The 17,465-nt window shown below is 39.2% G+C and overlaps 1 protein-coding gene across 1 annotated transcript in view; it reads right to left on the minus strand.

The window, feature by feature from the left end:
* Positions 1-1,372: 1,372 nt before the first annotated feature.
* LOC136871626 (uncharacterized) overlaps positions 1,373-17,465 on the minus strand; it is a 50,172-nt gene continuing 34,079 nt past the window's right edge. Inside the window, exon 5 of the mRNA XM_067145093.2 lies at positions 1,373-4,844. Coding sequence (XP_067001194.2) covers positions 4,594-4,844 — 251 coding nt within the window. The 3' untranslated portion in view covers positions 1,373-4,593. The remainder of the gene's footprint in view (positions 4,845-17,465) is intronic.

Below are 17,465 nucleotides of genomic sequence, written 5' to 3' on the forward strand. Positions count from 1 at the left end.
ATAGTGGTCTCTTTTATCGTGTGTGATGATGTCTTTGTCCTAGTGTTTTTTGTGTCATTTGCACTTTTATCCCATTGACTTCATTTTGGTTTGTGTTGTGTATTTTAATGTGTTATTTTAACGTCTAACGTAAATTATGTGTATATATCTGTACTATCAGGCAATGCCTTATTCGTTTTGTTTCCTGTCTTTTCTCTTATTTTATTAGAGAATAAGGCATTGCGTATTAGATCCACTGATTGTTTTAATCTCGCCCTCATTTTTTCATCACCTTTTTTATATCTAGTCAGTGGATACGTTTTAAAATTTTAACTTCATATCTCATGTCGTTCATCTCGTTCTATTAGGGGCCGATGACCTTCGATGTTAGGCCCCTTAAAACAACAAGCATCATCATCATCATCGAGACAGGGCGGTGTTCTATCAGCAATCCTGTGTACAATAGTAATGGATAACATCATGAGAAAAAACAAAAGCAACATATGGAGGAATAGAAATGAACATGATGTTAATAGCAGATGATATTGTGATTTAAGGAGAAGAAAACATGAAGGTTCAAGTACAGTTGGATGAGGTGAGTGGGAAGATCGAAGAATGTGGATTGAAAATAAGTGTAGAAAAGAGTAAAACTCTTGTTATGTATAGAGGGGAGAAAGAAGGGAAAGGTGAGATTAGACTTGCAGACAAGCCCCTGGAAGTAGTGGAGACGTTCAAATACCTGGGGAGTGAATTAATGGAGAATGCTCGACTGGATGCTGAGATTAGTAAGAGGATTCAAGCTGGAAGCTGTTTCTATCATAGTTTAAGAAACATGTTATGGGACAAGGATATGCCAATGGGAGCAAAGGAAACTATCTACAAGATGTATTACGTACCCATAACTTACGAAGCAGTATCTTGGTCACTGACAAAGAAGGATGAGAGTCGAATACAGGCAGCCAAAATGAAGTTCTTAAGGAGTATGATACAGAAGAGTAGAAGAGACAAAGTAAGAAATAAGAAAATCCGGGAAGAAATTTGAGTGGAAAAAATGAAGGACAGAATAGAGAAGAGCCGACTAAGATGGTTTGGGCACATAAAGCGAATGAGTGATGAAAGAATGCCAAAAAAAAAAAAGGTGATGGAAATTAAAATGAAAGGAAGGAGAGGCTGTGGTCGACCACAATTAAGATGGAAGGACACAATCCAATGCAGTATTAGAGAAAGAAACCTGAACTGGGACACGGTGGTGGAAAAACCAAATGAAGTGGCGAGGAACCATATTTGTCTCTACCCGGCTACAGCTGGATAAAGGGAAATGATGATGATGATTTATTTTACAGGACTATATTTTCATCACACAGGTTTAGAACATAACAAGAAGAACATAAGATGCATGTCTTAAATCCATTTATTACAAAAAGGTACAATCATGACAAGGTGTAATATTACACATCAAAACAAACAAAGCATAAAGTAGAGATAATAAAATACAAAATATCAGTATAAAATTTATCAATAGAACAGTATGAATCTTGTCAAAAAAATACTAATGAGGAATAAAATTGTAACCTCTCTTCGGAGAAAAAGTTAAGTATCCAATTAAACTTGCCATAAAACAATATCAGTAGCACACAAGGTCACTTACAACTTATATATATAATAACATGCTTGTCTCAAAAATTGGCTGTTTCTCAATATGTTTGAATCTGCATTCCTTCATAAATTGTGCGTTTTGTTCAACGTTAGAACTGTAATTGCATAATTTTGAAAATTATTCCTGAAAACACATTCCTGTAGGCCTAAAAAGTAACTCAGAACAGAGAGAGCAAAAAATAAAAAAGAGAGCGAGATAACAGCAATGGCCTAACAGTCATAATGTGAAAAAGAGTATTCTGTCAGAAACACGTTACAGCACTTCCAAAGCAACACAGTTTTAACACTAGAAGAGACAAGGCTGGATGAGGGAGTACTAATATTAACAGAATATAAACTAAAGGCATTGTTTATCAGTTATAGTCAACATTTACACTTTTATGTGAGAGATTTGAGATTCTCCTCCTGAATTTAGGACAGCTCTTATTGATGAAAGGCAAAAATATAAAATCATTATTATTCAGTGACGGATCCTATGGGATCTACATCATCTCATTATTCACCTCTTAGAAAGAAAAAACATATTAATAAGACTAATTTCCTATCATTCTTATCATTTCTGCTTGATTTTAAACCCATGAGTATGAATATCATCTACCGGTATTAGTTTTCCTCTACAATAATGGCAAAAAACTCAAAAGCATTCCTTTATTTACGTTCATATATAATAATCTGATTCTATGATATGGTAGCCCAACAAATATGTGCAGCTGTCTGAACTATTTTCATCAGCATATTGCTACAGTTTGATAATGAATACAAAGTGAGACACAGAGAGTACCTGGGACCCTTTTCTGAAATAACAAAACATAATTTCCATATGGAAGACTGTCCATCCATTAGTGCACTCTACATTCGGGGGCTGCCTAGCTGAGGTGGTAAATGCATCCTCTGTTCACCTGGAAGGATGCAAGTTAGATTTCCTGCCAGGAAGTCGCAAAATTTCGAATCTGGACCGCTCATGGCCCTGAAGTTCACTCGGCCTACATCAGAAATTAGTGCCAGGTTAATTCCCAGGGCCAAAAGCAGCCAGGTATAGAGCTAACCACTCTATCCCACTCAGTGCCAAATTTATGGAGAGTGGAAGCCTTCACCATAGACTTCTCCAAGGCCCATTTGAGCCTTGCATGGAGACTGCTTGGCATTTTCTTTTGTACTGTATATTCATTATGGTGCCCCTTAACACAGCAATCATTAACATTATCACTGTACATCTTTAATGATGTACCACTAACACTGAAACAACTCTGATTCACTCTTTCTTCAATGAATGCAAAATACTACAGAATTAATGCAGACAAGCATTTAATAAAAATAGTAACAATAAAAAGCATGTTCCTTCTTTTCAATTTACTGTGCCGGGCTGAGTGTCTCAGATGGTTGAGGCGCTGGCTTTATGAGCCCAACTTGAAAGGTTCGATCCTGGCTCAGTCCGGTGGTATTTCAAGGTGCTCAAATACAACAGTCTCATGTTGGTAGATTTACTGGCATGTAAAAGAACTATTGTGGGACAAAATTCCAGCACATTGGCGTCCCCAAAAGCCATAAAAGTATTTAGCAAGACGTAAAGCCAATAATATTACTTATCAATTTACTGCAAATGTTTCAGAGTTTTTAGTCAAAGTTGATGAAAGACCTATAATTTTCAATACTGGGTCATTTTCATAATTATTTATTTTCTTTGAATTTGCCATAGTAGAATTTTATCTCTATTTCATGTTTTACTGCAGTATGTAAGATTGCATCTTCATGTGGTTTAACCATTCTTTTCTCTCACAAGGACATTCTCTCAAACTTTAGAATTTTTTCCTCATGTTCTGTTATTATTTAGTTGCATTTTCTTATCAATAAAATTATTTTTTAAAATCAAAATCCTATTTCTTTGCACCACCCTTCCTACAGCCCTGACTATTCCTGGAAAATGTAAATGAGATGGAACTGCCCATTTACTTTTTGATTTTTAAATAAGTGAATCAAGTTTTGAAAGCAAAGAATCAGTGAGCTACAGATGTTACTAGGAAAAAAAATAAATGGTTCAGTAATTTCTTGCTTATATAGTTTAAATTGTTGTTATATCATCATACCTTCCTCTTTAGGATAATGAATAGAATTTCCACTAAAATAACTTCAAGACAAAAGAAGGCTGTTGACAATAAATTAACAATATGGCCAATACTCATGAAGTTACACAAACAACAGGGAGAAGCAAATATATGGTAAGCAGTATCAAGCAAGGTATGAGTTCTACAAAGGAGCAAGATAGCTGAGTGGTCAGTCAATCTATGTAAAAATTTTGGAATAAGTCTTGGCCCTGTAGTTCACATTCTATATAAAAATGGAGGCCCTACAGCTATGATCACAATATCAAAAATCATATTAAAATTGCAGGCTGTCTTGCTTGATATCTATGCTGTCACTACTCATTATATTATGATGGAGGCAGATAATTTAAATGAATCTTATAGGTGGTATCACACAATCTGATTTGCTAGAGGGACTAAAATGTCAGTAGCTGTCTAAATGTACTGCATTAGGGGAACTTAACAGCAAAAGGAGAACTGAAGTTCAATACTATTAACCTGGAAAAATATCATTTGCTAAAGTGAGGACATACAAACTGCTTAACAGGATGCCTGAAAACAGCAGATTCTATATCACTCTAGTCTCCTGCTGAAACTTATGAAGATTTAACATTAAAGTTTTCTGCATTTCTTGAAATGTCCTCCTCTTATGTGTGTTGCTACAATGTCCATGCGCCAGTAAATTACTGTTTATTCGCTTATTCATATTTTCCAAAATAGCTTTTATAAATGCTAATAGGGAGACATAAACAGAAGTGAAAAGATGACATACATAAACACAGAAGAGAATTAGCAATAAAAGCAGCACAGACGTTATACAACACTCCTCATGACTGACCCTGGCAAATGTTTTGTGTTAATGAATCAAAACTTAATTCTAAACCATTAGGACAGAAGGATACTGGTGAAGAGAATTATCATCAAGTTCATTGTTGATGAACTGGCGAGGCCCTATGTCAAAACAACCAAGTTCATACTTGGCTATAACAATTCTCTTCATCCTGGCCTCCACAGCCACACAAGCATGAAGATGACTTGTTGTTGCATCAATATCATGCAAATGTACACAAGCTTCAGCCCATTCCTTCACATAAGGCACTCCAAGACAAACAGGTGGAGGGTTTCGTACTGGAAAGGAAATATCATAACATATTTTAAACTTTTCAATAATATCTACACATTTAGAATAATAAAATCACCTGTAGTTTGACGCAAGTATAACAGACTGATATAACTTGAAAACAATCTCCTTTAACACATGGGTAAATAATGCCAATATTGAGCTCGAATTATTATCATTATTTTTATTATTATTATTATTATTAAGACTTGTGAGGTATGGCTATGAAATGTTTACATCCACTTATTAGAATTATTATTATTAACATAGCTATGTACGAACGATTGTATTATTTGTGAGGTTATGTCATGATACATGTGCTGTATATATATATTTGCTATTGGCTTTACGTCACACCAACACAGATATGTCTTATGGCGACGATGGGACAGGAAAGAGCTAGGAGTGGGAAGGAAGCGGCCGTGGCCTTAATTAAGGTACAGCCCCAGCATTTGCCTGGTGTGAAAATGGGAAACCACGGAAAACCATCTTCAGGGCTGCCGACAGTGGGTGCCTCATTATTGAGAGCTAATGACATACTCTAGAATTCAACAATTTTATAGTAGTTATATCCATGCTAAGAATTCAATGTTTGACATAGTTACAATTATAAAAATGAATTGCCCTTATTACACTCAATATATATGTAAGAACTAATATGAGTTCGCCACGAACCTGCTACGCAGGCGTAGCAGGGGGAGAGGTGATACTCCCACGTGGCGCGTCCCAGGTGGCGGATAGGGGGGTCCTAACCGGCTTGCCGGCGGACTTGAGGGAAATAAAATACCTCTCGCGGACCAAACACACACCCCCTGTGGGTGGGGGAGGCTGACGAATAATACACCCACGGTATCCCCTGCCTGTCGTGCGAGGCGACTAAAAGGGGCGACCAAGGGATGAATGAATTAGAACCATGAAACTACTCTTGATTCGTACCATCATGCGGGGAACACCATGGGTTGCATGTACTTGCGAGTAGTATCACTAACATGGTACGAAATATGTTTGTGATTCGTTGCAGTAAAAAGCCTGGCCTGGTGGATTCCAGTACCCGTGCGTTGTACCCATGTGGGCAACACCGCGGGTCTGGGCGTAGCCTGTGAGTTGTACCACTATATGAGCGGCACCGTGGGTCTGCCTTGCCTGTGATTAGTACTCACTATGTGCGGAACACCACGGGGCCCTTGGGACCGGCACCCGTGACTAGTACCCTAGGTGAGGAAACTCATCGGTTTGCGTTGGCTGTAAGTGGCGCCATTGTGTGCGAAACACCATAGGTCTGCGTTACCTGTACGAAGTACAGTACTTGTGAGTAGTACCATCTTTTGTGGAACACCGTGAGTCTTCGCTACTTCTGATTAATACCCCAACATGACTCATACCATGGTTCTATTTTACTCGCGACATGTACCATTCTGTGGGGCCTTAGACGTGGATTTTGCACCCCCTTTAGACACCAAGCATCATTGTGCTTTCTAAGTGGTTCCTTGGTCGGTAATAATGTTATTTTCGTTCTCTATTGAGTCCGATCCACTGGTTTTTGTTTTTGTTTGTTTGTTTTGTGTTTTGTTGGGTTCCTGTCCATCAATTCATTCTTCATGACATTTTTTATTTTTATTTTGGTCAGTGGATGGCTTTGTCATTTTTGTTCTTTCATTTCGTACCATTAGGGGCCGATGACCTTCGATGTTAGGCCCCTTAAAACAACAAGCATCATCATCATCAATATGAGTTCGTCTTTTCTTTTATGTGATGAGTATGTCGGAGTATTTTTATCATATGCATTTGCCTAGTCAGTTTAATTGATCTTCAATCTAATGAATATTTAGATTATAAGATTGAATAGAACTTAGTTGAACAATTTTAAAATAGTCAGTATTATAGTCGTTTTAACAATAATTTACACTAAATAGAGAAATACGTGTTGATAGTTCAATAAAACAAATGACTAGCCATAATAAAACATTAGTAATGGTTTAAAGTGCTTGACTGCACTGCTGATTGTCTAATGCAGCAGGTAACAGTGGTTCTTGCGTTGTACAGTTCGTGTTATATTAGAATAATAAGAAGTTAGCCCATAAACAGAACACTTAAACACATTAAAACAATAAAAATCACAATAAAACATTAGTAAACATGGTTTAATGTGCTAGATTGCACTGTTGACTGTCTAAAGCGGCAAGTAACGTGGTTCTTGCGTTGTTATAGTATGTATTATGTTAGAATAATGTGAAATTAGTTCATAAGCAAAACTCTTATAAACACATTAAAACATCAAAATCACTGTAATATGTGTTGGACGTAAACTTCAATTGACAGACGAAGAATACACCCACGGTATTCCCTACCTCTTGTAAGAGGCGACTAAAAGGGGCGAACAAGGGATGATTGGATTAGAACCATGAAACTACTTGTGATTAGTACCACCACGCAGGGAACACCGTGGGTCGCTATTACTTGCGCGTAGTACCACTGTTAGGTACCAAATAGGTTTTTGATTAGTAGCAATCGGGAGCACCGTGCAGTCAGGCTTTTAAGGTACCTGTCATTAGTAGCACTATATGAGCGACACCAGGGTTCTGGCTTGCCTATGATTGGTGGAAAAACACTTTTCTTATCTATACTTTGAATCTGTCAATACGGAAAATGAAATTTATAAATAATAATTGTCTATGATTAGTACCCACTATATAAGGAACACCACGGGATAGTACGAGTCCCTGTGGTTAGTACATGTATGTGATGAAAACCATAGGTTTGCGTTGCCTGTAAATGGCGCCGCTAAGTGTGCAACACCATAGGTCTGAATTGCACGTGCGAATTTCATTACCTGTGAGTAGTACCATAATGTCTGGAATACCGCGAGTCTACGCTACTTTTGATTGATGATGATGATGATGCTTGTTGTTTAAAGGGGCCTAACATCGAGGTCATCGGTCCCTAATGGTACGAAATGAAATGACAAAGTAAAAGTTCAAAATCATCCACTGACCAAAATAAAAAATGTCATGAAGAATGAATGAATGAATGAATGAATGAATGAAAATGAATTTAAAACAATCAGTGGATCCGTCTCTAAAAACTATCATAGTTAATAGTAGTACAGACCAAGGGACCACTTCCAAAGCACAATCCTGAATCGAGAATGCTTGGTGTCTAAATGGGTCCAAAATACAGATCAGAGGCCCCTCAGAATGATACTTATCGCTTGTAATGCAGAACCATGGTATCCGTCCTGTTGCGGTACTAATCAAAAGTAGCAGAGACTTGCGGTATTCCACACATTATTGTACTACTCAGAGGTTATGAAATTCGACGTATAATACAGACCTATGTTTTTCTCACTTTGCGGCGCCATTTACAGGCAACGCAAACCTATGGTGTTCATCACATGAGAGTACTAACCACAGGGACCTCTCCCTATCCCGTGGTGTTCCTCATATAGTGGGTACTAATCATAGGCAAGGCAGAACCATGGTAGCTATCATCCCATGGTTCTGCTCATATAGTGGTACTAATCACAGGTACTGCAAAAGCCGACCGCGCGGTGCTCCTGTGTGCTACTAATCATAAACCTATTTCGTACCTAACATAGTGGTACTACGCACAAGTAAATGCGACCCTTGGTGTTCTTCGCGTGGTGGTACTAAGCACATGTAGTTTCATGGTTCGAATGCAATCATCCCTTGGTCGCCCCTTTTAGTCGCCTTTCACGACAGGCAGGGATACCGTGGGTGTATTATTCGTCTGCCTCCCCCACCCACAGGGGGTGTGTGTTTGGTCCGCGAGAGGTATTTTATTTCCCTCAAGTCCGCCGGCAAGCCGGTTAGGACCCCCCTATCCGCCACCTGGGACGCGCCACGTGGGAGTATCACCTCTCCCCCTGCTACGCCTGCGTAGCAGGTTCGTGGCTACTTTTGATTAGTACCGCACCATGTCAAATACCATGGTTCTACTTTCCAAGCGATAAGTGCCAATATGAGACCCCTTTAGCTTGCATCATCGATTCAGTATTGAGCTATAGAAGCAGTCCCTTGGTCAGTATTACTATTGGCCGATGACCTATATTTTGGACCCCTTTAGCTTGCAGCATCGATACAGTATTGAGCTATAGAAGCAGTCCCTTGGTCAGTATTACTATTTTTTCCCATCAGTTTCTGAAACTGAGGCATTGCGGGTCGTCTCATACCCATCCGTTCATTTTTCGTCCTCACGCTTTGAATTCTGGTCAGTGGAGGATTTTCGATTTTTATTTTGTCATTGCATTTCATCTCATTTCATACCATCAGGGGCCGATGACCTAGATTTTAGGCCCCTTAAAACAAGCATCATCATCATCATCAGTCCGCCGGCAAGCCAGTTAGGACACCCCTATCCGCCGCCTGGGACGTGCCACGTTGGAGTATCACCTCTCCCCCTGCTACGCCAGCATAGCAGGTTCGTGGGAAATATGTTGTATTTTTCTGGTAGCCTGGCCAGGCAACATATATAAAGATATAGTCCTGTGAGTAAGAGTCGAGTTGTTTTTGTGAACTCGTGTTGTGCTTATGTCGACATGCGCCTGTAGCAGTCAATTGTTTCAAGATGGCAGTCTTAGTCTTCTGATATTTTCGTAGTAGTGTTTTGTTTATAATGGCCGTTTATTAGTTTGTGTGTACAGAATTTGCGAAAATAACTTGTAAATAAAACAGTGTACACAGATGACAGTAATTTGTGTGCATCTTTGTGGATACATCAAGCTAGGTATGATCCATAACAAAAAAAAAATTCCTCTGACAATTTTGATACACGTTTCTATGATGCTGAACTGAGCTGGTTTGCAAAAATGAATAAAATGGGAACCCCATTTATGCTACTGCCCTGACAGGCTTTGGCTTTCAAAGGGTAGAGAAGGGTCCACCTATTCGATGCCATTATTCCAATACCATACCATAATTGTATTCAATGGTATTCAGTGCCATTATTCCAATACCATACCATAATGGTATTGAATAGGTGGACCCTTTGATAGTGATAAATTGTCAATACAGACCATAATGAAATTCATAAGTTATAATTACCAAGTGAATGTTGCTCAGCCCGAAAGCCTGTAAATTATTAGCTAACGTGTGGTCAGATCAACAAATCCTCTCAGCTGTTATTCTTGGCTTTCTAGACAGGGGTCGCTATCACACCATCAGATATGCCCTCAATTGTCATCATGTAAGATGAATGGATCTCAAACGAGCCCTCAGATCCAGTTAAAAATTCCTGACCTGCCCAGGAATCAAAACTTGGGGCCTCCCAGTAAGAGGCAGGCATGCTACCTTTAGACTATAGAGAATGAATAGTGAGAAAATAATCATTAAACGTGAAAAAGATGAGCACCCTGCAAAAGGGGAATCTACAGGAAAAGGGATACCATACATAAGAGCAATAGATAATTTAGTATATAGAAGATATGCAATTTGAGATGGACACATTATGATAAACTGATAGATCAGGACGACAAGGTAGTGGCGTGATACCCAAAAGGTGTTGTTACCAGCATCCCAATGAGGCATCTCTGGCTCAAATCCTGACAACAATGCATATCGAATTTTTGAACTGGGAAGTCCTGGAGGTCCCATAGCTATGATTGTGATATCATCAGTCCCTTGAAACTACAAGCTTCCTTTATAGGTCAATATAGTAAGATGGAGCTACACGAAACAGAGCCAAGGACCAACCTGAGTGCTCAAGTTCCTTTCTGTGTATGACTATTTTTGTCATTTGTTTGTTCTTTTCTGATACTCTAATTGTTAAGATAGTTAGGAACTGCCATTAGGGTACAACATTTTTAGGTGGGTTTTTCCTAGGGTATAATAGTTGAAAATATGGTTACCTTCATGATACTGATCTAAATCATGTATGGCGGATATGCTGGCAAAGTCAATGTATGAGGAAAACACAGTTTAACAGAATCCATTTCAATCCTACTGTGCAGAACACACCACAGCTACCTATTCAAAATTTTTTTTGCTAGTGGCTTTACGTCGCACCGACACAGATAGGTCTTATGGCGACGATGGGATAGGAAAGGCCTAGGAATTGGAAGGAAGCGGCCGTGGCCTTAATTAAGGTACAGCCCCAGCATTTGCCTGGTGTGAAAAATGGGAAACCACGGAAAACCATCTTCAGGGCTGCCGATAGTGGGATTCGAACCTACTATCTATTCAAAATTAGAGTCAAACCAAAATGTCCTTGTGCATGGACCAGTTTAGCAGAATTAACACATCTGTGTGGAGACCCCAAGATGGATGTTCAAGTCTCAAGAGCAGTCACATTTCAACAATTTGCCTAAGATTATCTAAAATGGATTCATTCAACTGCACTATGTGTACGTTGAACACAAGGTACAAAATCTTAAAAAAGCTATTTGGGTTTCTTTTACAAGTATAGATCTGGGTATTTTGTATGCAGGTGTACTTGAAAAAAGATATCTTGTGTCCAGTATTAAGGTAGTACTCGAATGTGCTTTAGTTATTCTTGGTATAAAGATCAGAAATTTGACCATTTTACCACAGAGTCAAGACATTTGTGAAGAGTATGGAGAGTGCTGTTGGTGGATCAGCATTTTGCAGGTGTTGGGAGATATTCAGTGCCAGAAGCTCATCTGTTTCATTAAGATACATTCTCTTTTTAATGACACCCTCTTGTATCCTCCCCCAATCTACAAGGTTCACCTCGACGACGTCCATCCAGTGGATTCTTGGTCCTCCCACCATCCGCTTTCCTACCATGTGCCTCTCCATGTTAAAGTAAATCTGTCCTTTTTGGCTCCATCTTTCTCAATGATCCAGGAAAATCATGAAGATATCTTTGCCTTTTTCTTACTATTTCTTCATTAACATATGGAGACTGAAGATTAGATCTGTTGTCTGTTATGGACCTATTATGCCTGTAGGCATATGTTCCTCTTCTCAGTGTGGACTCGCAATCTGCTCTCTAAGATCATCTCAAGAATTTAAAGCCCATGAGAAAGGACCGTTATTCCCCAGTAGTTAGAGCATTTATGGTGATTTATTTTATCAAACACGGAGATAATGACACCCTTGCTCCAATCAGCAGGTATCCTGTCATCCTTCCACATTGCACTAATCACACTGTGTAGATACTGTAAACACTGAACTCCTGCTGTTTTAATCATGTCCATGTTGACTCTGTCAATTCCTGGGCGATTTCCATTGTGGCATCTTCTTAAGTGTTGCTTCTTTCTGCCAATGTATTGGGAGGTTCTTCTGTGTAGGTTTCAACAGCTGGTTCTCTTGTTCTTCGATCTACTTCTGACCTGTACAATAGGTGATCAAAATAGTTCCTCAGGAAACTCTCTGAAGTCCTCTTCTTTCCTGGCCATGTTTCCACTGAGATCCTCAATTGCCTTAATGGTTTCGACTGCATTCCTTTTGTTTTTGATCACTCTGAACAATAATTACATGTTGCCTCTGTCATCTTCCTCCAGTTTCTAAGTATAAAGTTCTCCATCTTCTCCTCTTCTACTACTCTTAACTCTTAGTCTGTTGTCCTGATAAACTTGTTCAAGGTCTCTGATCTTCCCTTTGTCCCTTAGCTCTTCTGGCTTGGATTTCTCTCTCTCTCTCAAATTATTTTTGTGCTGTGTTCATTTCCTTTATTAAGGATTTCACTCTTTCATTCCACCAGCATGTCTCCTTTTCCGTTACTCTTGCACTTGTCATCCCGCAATCAAAATATGAGAGAGTGAAATCGAATGGCCAGTCCAAAGCCCTAATCTACACACAATTAAGCATCTCTGGGATGGGTTACAGAGTTGGTTGATAATCAAGTCAAACCTCCCCCAAAGTGGCTATAGAAATGTTCGCCATGTTATACGAGGAGTGGAAGAAAATATCTGCAGACATCTACCAAAAGTTAGTGGAAAGTCTTCTAGAAGAGTAGAGGCTTTGATAGCGGCGAAGTGCACACTAACATCATACTGACACCATAGCAGTTATAGATAAGCCGATACCTTTGAGTGTCAGGTCATCAATGGCAATGTAATGTACAGTAGAAGTATGTTATAGCGAGAATTCATAACGGCGAAAAATTTACTTATTATAACGGATAGTGTTCATATCCGATTATTTGTAAAAGTCGGGAAAACCTCACACACATTAAAATTGGTATGAAACGGCAATCAGTTTGTTCAAAACTCACACGTTTTTGCAGATGATTTCCACACTACAGCTTACTCATTTTTTTTTTTTTTTCAAAATCTGATAATATGTGAAAGTGTGTGTTTAATTTCATTCTGAAAAAAAAATTATAGTATCACTACAGAGTCTTTTGAGTCAAACATTCCAGTTTTCTTCTTCCAACAGCATCACCTAACCTAACCATATATGTATCACGAAAACATATTTCAAGCATATGTAGGAAAATGACAACCTCCTCACTACATATTTACATGAGAAAGGTCTCTCCGAAATTTAATTAGCCGCGAGAAAATATAAACTTTCCTCTGAAATCAGTGATGTACTCTGCCATGTGTTGAGGTGTATCACATTCTTACTTAATTTCAGTACCATATATAAAATAAAAATTAAGTGATCGTTCACTCCAGCCTTTATTCCTAATGAGTTAACAACTGTTATCGCACACGTTATTTATTCATTTATTATGAAAACGTCTCATCCTCTCTCATTTTGAATTTCCTTTTAGAGAACAGCAGTTGCCGGGTATTACTAATCGACTCCAACATCACCTTAGATTATCAACGAGAGAGCTCGCAAGTAGTGAGAAAACGATACCGAAGATCGCATTTCGTAGCAAATATTTCCGTTTTCTTATTCAGCAGCGTCAACTAACCTAGCTTAACCGTACCATATGCAACATGAAAACATATTCCAAGCGCTGGTAGAGAAATGACAACATTCTCGCAATAACTTTACGTGGGAATAGGCGCTCCAAAATCGAACCAGACTAACCTCAGAAATCAGTGATGCCCTCTGCCATATCTTGAGATGTATAACATTCTTACTTAACTTCAGAGTAGAGTATTAAAATTAAGCGATCCTTTACTTGGCCTTTATTTTAAACGAGTTAACAACTGCTCTCAGCCATGTTATTTACGTATTTGTTACGGAAACATGTTCTCCTCTTTCATTTCTGATTTTCTTTACGGAACATAAATTGATGGGTATTACTAATCAACTCCAAAATCACCTTCGAATGTCGACGAGAGAGCACGCTAGTGGACATAGCGAGAAAACGATACCGAAGTTGATCGATCAAATGTAATGTAATTGCTGACTGCATAAATACCTGTAACTGAAAAAATTATGCACGCATAATCAATCGTAATAATGGATGCATCAGTGATAGAGCTCTCATTGTAACTGAAGTATAATGCACAGTTTAATATAGGAATTTCAAAGGGATAGCCAAAAGCTGTCGTTATAACAGAGTTTTCGTTATATACCATACTCGCTATAGCAGACTTCTACTGTACCTGAGATAAACTAAACAATCTTTAGTTTTATTTCTACACAGAAACTTATGCAAAAAATTAAACTGAAGGTGCAATTGAACTTAATACACCACATCAAAGATTTAAAAAATCAAGTATAAAAATTCTACATGTACAGACAGAAAGACATTTTTCCCTTAATAAAAACTTATTTTCAAACAAGAACAGTTATTTTTGGTAAGTCAGAGAGTTACAAAATACTGTATTTATTCGTATATTTGACCCCCTCGCGTGTATACCCACCCCCCCCCCCCCCCACCGGCTTTTTGGGACAAGATTCCCCAATGGAATTCATCAGCGAAAAACAATGAAAACCTCCAATGACATCACACAAATTTGTTAATAGTTTTGTCCGCACGACCCATGCAATGAAAACACACATCAAAGTCATGCAGTACATCTGTATTTTCTAGTTAAGAATGTCTGCCAGTGTAATGGTTAATACATTTAGCTGCCATTTTTGGAGGCCTGAGTTTGATTCCTGGTGCCGTATTGCCAGGGGATTTTAAAATGTCAGGAAAACTGATGATGATGATGATGATGATGATGATGCTTGTTGTTTAAAGGGGCCTAACATCGAGGTCATCAGCCCCTAATGGTACGAAATGAAATAACAAAAAGTTCAAATTCACCCACTGACCAAAATAAAATAAAAAATGTCATGAAGAATGAATGGATGGACATGAACCCAACAAAAAACAAAAAACAAACAAAAAAGAACAGTGGATAAGACTAAAAAAAAAAGATTGTAAATAATAGTATTACTGACCAAGGGACCACTTCTAAAGCACAATGATCCTTGATGTCTAAAGGGGTGCAAAATCCACATCTAAGGCCCCACAGAATGGTACATGTCGCGAGTAAAGTAGAACCATGGTATTTGCCATGTTAGGGTACTAATCAAAAGTAGTGAAGACTCACGGTGTTCCACACAAGATGGTACTACTTACAAGTATTGCACTTCGTACAGGTAACGCAAACCTATGGTGTTTTTCACGCAATGGCGCCACTCATAGCCAACGCAAACCGATGAGGTTCCTCACCTAGGTGTACTAAACACAGGGACTCGCACTATTCCGTGGTGTTCCTCACATAGTGGGTATTAATCACAGGCAACGCAACCCATGGTGCCGCTCATATAGTGGTACAACCCACAGGCTACGCCCAGACCCGTGGTATTGCTCACATGGGTACGACGCAGGGTCCTGGAATCCACCAGGCCAGGCTTTTACTGCTACTAATCACAAACCTATTTCGTACCTAATTTAGTGGTACTACTTGCAAGTACAGGCAACCCAAAACAGTGGATCCAATTCAAAAAAAGATCATATATAGTAGTATTACTGGCCAAGGGACCACTTATAAAGCGAAATCTTGAATCGAGTATGCTTGATGTCTAAAGGGGTTCAAAATCCAGGTCTAAAGCCCCTCAAAATGGTACTTATCGCTAGTAAAGTAGACCATGGTATTTGGCATGTTGGGGTACTAATCAAAAGTAACGAAGACCCACGGTGTTCCACACGAGATGGTACTACTCACAAGTATTGTACTCTGTACTGGTAGCGCAGACCTATGATGGTTCTCACATAATGGCGCCACTCATAGCCAACGCAAACCGATGAGTTTTTTCACCTAGGTGTACTAGTCACTGGCGCCGGTCCCACGGGCCCCGTGGTGTTCCTCACATAGTGGGTACTAATCACAGGCAACGCAGACCCACAGTGTCACTCATATAGTGGTACAACTACTCACAGGCAACGCCCAGACCCGTGGTGTTTCTCACAAAGGTACTAATCACAGGTACTGGAAACCCACAGGGGAACCACTCTCTGCTGCTACTAATCACAAACCTATTGTGTAACAAATATAGTGGTACTCCTCGTAAGTAAAGGCGACCCATGGTGTTCCCCACGTGATGGTACTAATCAATAGTAGTTTCATGGTTCTAATACCAGCATCCCTTGGTCGCCCCTTTTAGTCGCTGCTCACGACAGGTAGGGGATACCGCGGGTGTATTCTACATGTGCGTCCCCCACCCGCAGGGGGTAGTGTGTTTGGTCCGCGAGAGGTATTTTATTTCCCTCAAGTCCGCCGGCAAGCCAGTTAGGACCCCCCTATCCGCCACCTGGGACGCGCACGTGGGAGTATCACCTCTCCCCCCTGCTACGCCAGCGTAGTAGGTTCGTGGCCCGCAGGGTGTAGCGTAGCATTTTGTTAGCTCATTATTGTACCGGGAGGTACACCTCAATGCCGCGCATTCAAAATAAGCGCCTTAATGAACACCTCTATTGAACAAAAGTGGAAACTACTACAACAGGAACTTAGATCTTTAATCAGAAGATGTCACCACTGAAGAATCTAGTAACTGTTTTGTTGTGAAGTTTCCTAAACTGACTGAATTTCTCCTTGTTTTGTTTGCCACACATCAAGAAGTTTGGACATTCTTCCATAGATGACACTACCAAGAATTCATGATCATGCTCTCTGGTGCAAAGTGAAAGAACTTATAATTTGAAGAAGTTTTGTATTTCTAAGTTTTTTGTAACTGATTGATGTTCATTTATTTTTGGGTTGGCAATATTTTTCTTTTCTTTCCACCAGTTTTGAATCTGGCCAATGAAAAATTTCTGTAATTTTCAACCTATCACAGGCTTCTTGTTCGATTTTGAGTGTTACTTTTGAATTCAACCAATAAAATAAAGAGGGCGTGGCTGGTTTAGTCTTGAATGATCTCGAACCTTCCCCGAGTGTTTATAAACTGCGGCTTTTCACGTTTCTTGGCCAACTGATTGTTGTCTATCTGAATGTGGGTGTTAAGCAGGAGGCGGGCGGCCTCTTTTGTCGGCAGCAGAACATCTATAAGGTAATAGCCACATAAACTACATCTTTCTTGTTGTAGTTACCTCCACAGATTATTCCAAGGGGACGGTCCAAATCTTTAACCATGTACCCTACATTTCTAAAAAGTAACTTTCTTCCGGCTAATGTAAAAGTTTCATAAAATCTTTAAGTGTTTTTCCTTCTGTAATGTGTTAAAGTAATTTCTATGCTAGTCACCTCAGTAGTTTGGGAATAGCCCCTATTTCATTGGCCTAGAGCCCTGTAAGTTTTAAGTTCATTATCT

This window comes from Anabrus simplex, chromosome 4, assembly GCF_040414725.1.
Source record: "Anabrus simplex isolate iqAnaSimp1 chromosome 4, ASM4041472v1, whole genome shotgun sequence".
Lineage (NCBI taxonomy): Eukaryota > Metazoa > Arthropoda > Insecta > Orthoptera > Tettigoniidae > Anabrus > Anabrus simplex.